Genomic DNA, 3991 nt, shown 5'->3' with positions numbered 1-3991 from the left:
CCCATGTTTTATATAGACTGTTGGTTCAAGTGCTGTATTAGGTGTGGAGTGGTAGGATATAATGGTGAAGCCATTCACCAACAATGATTAACTGATGCTAAATTTTGTTCCAAACCAGTTTTACAAGATAGGTAGTTCACCAACTAGAAACTCACCGTCATATAGCCGACATTTAATACTATAAGTCATGAACTATAAATTAATTATAAAACTATATGAAAAAGATCTGAGTAATTGCCTGTGCCCTATAACTTCTGATAAGACTGTGCAATAATGCAAGATAACACAAACATGCAATCCATTCCATAAACCTCAATGATAATGTGAACTTAAGTCTGCAAAAACTGATGGCAAAGCACCTAGTCAAAAGAATAAAGAGCAAAGAGCAGAGAAATTCATAACCATCAGATGAAAAGCAAGGCTGTTTCGGTGTAAAACAGTAGTAGTGGAATACCTGTCATGTTACTGGCACTGAGCGTTTTGCTGCTCATATTCCCTGCGAATCTCTCTGCTCCAACCAGAGATCTCTGCACCAAAGGCAAAGACAAACTACTGCTGACCATCTTTGATGGGTTCAGGTGGGACTACGACCGAGATGTGGACACCCCAAACTTGGACAAAATGGCTGAGGAAGGAGTCAAGGCAGCATATGTCACTCCACCTTACCCGACCATCACTAGTCCTACACACTTCACCCTGTTATCTGGTAAGGAGAAACGACAACGATGATTTTTTTAGACTACGTTTTAGATCATTTATGGTTACCCTAAAGCTTAAAAGTCTTATGCCAAGTAATAATACATGCCTCAGACTCTTCATATCAAAATAAACTGTTAAATAACATCTATTGTATCCAACAGTTAAGATTTTTATGATACATTAGTAATTAAATCGCAGTATTTTACAAAAAAATTACTAAAGATTTGAATGAAAATGCTTTAATTTGAAATTAATTTCAGATTTTTTTATTATAGTTGTTTGTTTTCCATTTTCATGTTTCACGTTCTTCTGAAATATGTATGAGAATGGATGTCATTCCAAATGTTCAGACACAAAAATGCATACAGAACTCATAGAACCAACAATCTAATGTTTATTTTTATTTAATTCAAATCATTTTTTCCCTAGGAAGGTACATTGAAAACCATGGTGTGATTCATAACGTGTGGTTTAACACAACCACACGACAAAGGAAAGAGTATTACATGACGCAGTTTGTGGATGAATACTGGGATAATGGCAGTCTACCCATTTGGATCACTGCTCAAAGACAGGTACATCTCAAACCCCAGACAAAAATACTTAAAGGTGACATATCATGAAAATCTGACTTTTCCAGGTTTTAAGTGCTATAATCAGGTCCCTGGTGCATCTACCAACCAAGGAAATGTGAAAAAGATTAACCCAGTAACATTGTTTTGGTAAGCCTTTTTCTGCAAGTGTCTGAGAAAACGAGCGCGTCTGATTTCGCTCTTTTGGTTACGTGGCAAAGGGATCTCATTATAATATTACCGCCCCTTAATCTGTAAGTTTCCACCCACTGCGCCGTCATTTTGATTTTGCAAGCGTCAACGGTGTACTAGTTCTAATGCCATGGCGAAAGTTTGAGCAAAACATACTAACTGTTCTGCCTTTTTCTGCACAGACGAGCACAGAACACTATTTAGATCTAAAATAAACATGCAATTTATTTCCCAGCAGTTTACCTTCACAGACATAACTGACCGTTTTGTCTTGTGTGTTTTTAACGTAAACTTGTGTGTGAATGAGAACTTAGTTTAGTACTCACATGCTGTGTCGTGGCCGCTTTCTGTCCGTGTGCTTCGGATGTATGCTCTCAGAAAACCGTATATCAGAAGTTTAAACTCATATGGTTTAAACTGCATGATTTCAGCACGATTAACATGATAATCACAACCATAACAGATGTTTTTAGCAGGTCCAAGCTGTAATGGTGCAGCTCTATTCTGGAAAAGGGGGCGGGGAGCAGCAGCTCATTTGCATTTAAAGAGACAGGCCCAAAAAACAGCGCTTTTCTGCTTCCACTCGGGCCCCGTCCACACGAACACGGTTATTTTTAAAACCGCAGCTTTTTCTACACTGTTAGGCCATTCGTCCACACGCAAACGTAGCACCAGTTCACTGAAAGCGAACACTTTTGAAAACGCCTGCCAGGGTGAAGATTTTCAAAAACTCCGGTTGCAGTGTTATTGTGTAGACAACTGGAGTTTTTGGCTTGTGACGTCGGCGCCTGCGCTGTTATCTCCACCTACTGGAGACTTTTTCAGGTTTCTGATTGTCCAACATAGCTTTACGGTTGAGGTTATATTGCTACCTGTTGAATGGCATGCTCTTGACAGTGCTTCTTAGCATGCCTTTGCATTTTCATGTGGACGGAGATTTTTTTTAAAACGGAAGGAGGAAAAACTCTGTTAATAAAAACACCCGTGTACGTGTGGATATGGCCTCAAAATAGGTATTTTCAAAATTATATGTGGAGTATTTTGAGCTGAAACTTCACAGACACATTCTGGGGACACCAGAGACTTATATTACATATTGTAAAAAGGGACATAATATGTCTCCTTTAAGTTATCATCTTTGAAATCTATGTTAAGAGCAAGTTACAATAGCATCACCATAACATTTCTGTACACTAAATCTTATGTGCCTTTTCTTAGGGTCTTAAAACAGGATCTTTACACTTCCCTGGCACTGCGGCCTCTTACCAGAAAGAAACAATTCAGGTGAGAGAGGTAGAACCTAGAGCCCATGACTACACCAATGAGACGGCATGGAGGGAAAATGTGGATAAAGTCATGAAGGAATGGTTTAAAGATCAAGACTTAGACTTTGTCACTTTGTATTTTGACGACCCAGATGAAACTGGCCACAAGCATGGGCCCGATTCTTCTGAGCGCCGTGAGGCAGTCAAAAAAAAGTTGACCGAACTGTGGGCTACAAACGGGAAACTGCTGAGAAACACGGACTCAGCGACCATCTGAATATAATTATCACAGCTGACCATGGCATGGCCACCGTGTTTAAACGAGGGCAAGTAAAAGAAATAGTTCTCACTGACATTCCAGGGTTCTCTTACAAAGATCTGCAGTTCCACCTGTTGGACTATGGACCTTCTGCGATGCTCTTGCCCAAAGAAGGGATGCTTGACAAAGTTTATCATGCCTTGAAAGGTGGTCATCCAAGCCTTCACGTTTATAAAAAAAGACATGCCTGCTCGACTGCATTACTCCAAACATCCACGTATCCTACCCAACATTCTTTTCGCAGACCCAGGATGTGTCATCAATGGGATGAGGATTCAGTAAACACCTAAAATGGACAGAATAAACAATAATGCATGGAAAACATTATGCTATATTTTCTAAATGTTCTTCCAGTTTTACCCACTTCAGACCAATAAAGGGGAGCACGGCTATGACAATGAGGACATGGACATGAAGCCTTTCTTCAGGGCAGTAGGACCAGATTTCCACAGAAACTTGTTGGTTGGACCATTTGAGACGGTTAATGTTTACCCTCTAATGTGCTACTTACTGGGGATAAAGCCAGAAATCAATGACGGGTCACTGGATAACACCCAACACATGCTGATATCCAGCGGCGAGCCACGTGATTCTGGAGGTAGATCCAAATAAAAGTTTTTCAACGGTTTCTAAATTCAAGAAAATAAAAGTGGTTTGTTGACTGGTAAATATTTATTCATCATGCTGACGTTTTGTCCCATTTAGTCTATAATATCGGTGTTGCCCGTAAGTGAACTTCTGAGTTAGCATGATAAGATAAACAGTAGGTGCCTCTCTTTAATCCTATATTAATTACATTAACATACAGTACACGGCGAACCAATTCATCTTATCATCAATGACATAACTTTCAGGTCAATCAATAAAATTATTCACAATACTTCCCCCCCCCCCCCCCCCCTTTTCTCCCGCGCGCCCTCTCGCGCGCTGTGCGCAGTGCGTGG

The 3991-nt window shown here is 40.1% G+C and overlaps 1 protein-coding gene across 1 annotated transcript in view; it reads left to right on the top strand.

Moving 5' to 3' along the window:
* Nucleotides 1-450: 450 nt before the first annotated feature.
* LOC107566788 (ectonucleotide pyrophosphatase/phosphodiesterase family member 7-like) overlaps nucleotides 451-3991 on the top strand; it is a 3947-nt gene continuing 406 nt past the window's right edge. The window contains 6 exon segments of the mRNA XM_016252332.1: nucleotides 451-706; nucleotides 1129-1274; nucleotides 2682-2933; nucleotides 2936-3225; nucleotides 3227-3313; nucleotides 3401-3645. Of these exon segments, the coding sequence (XP_016107818.1) occupies nucleotides 460-706; nucleotides 1129-1274; nucleotides 2682-2933; nucleotides 2936-3225; nucleotides 3227-3313; nucleotides 3401-3645 (1267 nt within the window). The 5' untranslated portion in view covers nucleotides 451-459.

This window comes from Sinocyclocheilus grahami, unplaced genomic scaffold, assembly GCF_001515645.1.
Source record: "Sinocyclocheilus grahami isolate Dianchi unplaced genomic scaffold, SAMN03320097.WGS_v1.1 scaffold26.1, whole genome shotgun sequence".
Classification (NCBI taxonomy): domain Eukaryota; kingdom Metazoa; phylum Chordata; class Actinopteri; order Cypriniformes; family Cyprinidae; genus Sinocyclocheilus; species Sinocyclocheilus grahami.
This window is presented reverse-complemented; position numbering and strand designations above follow the sequence as displayed.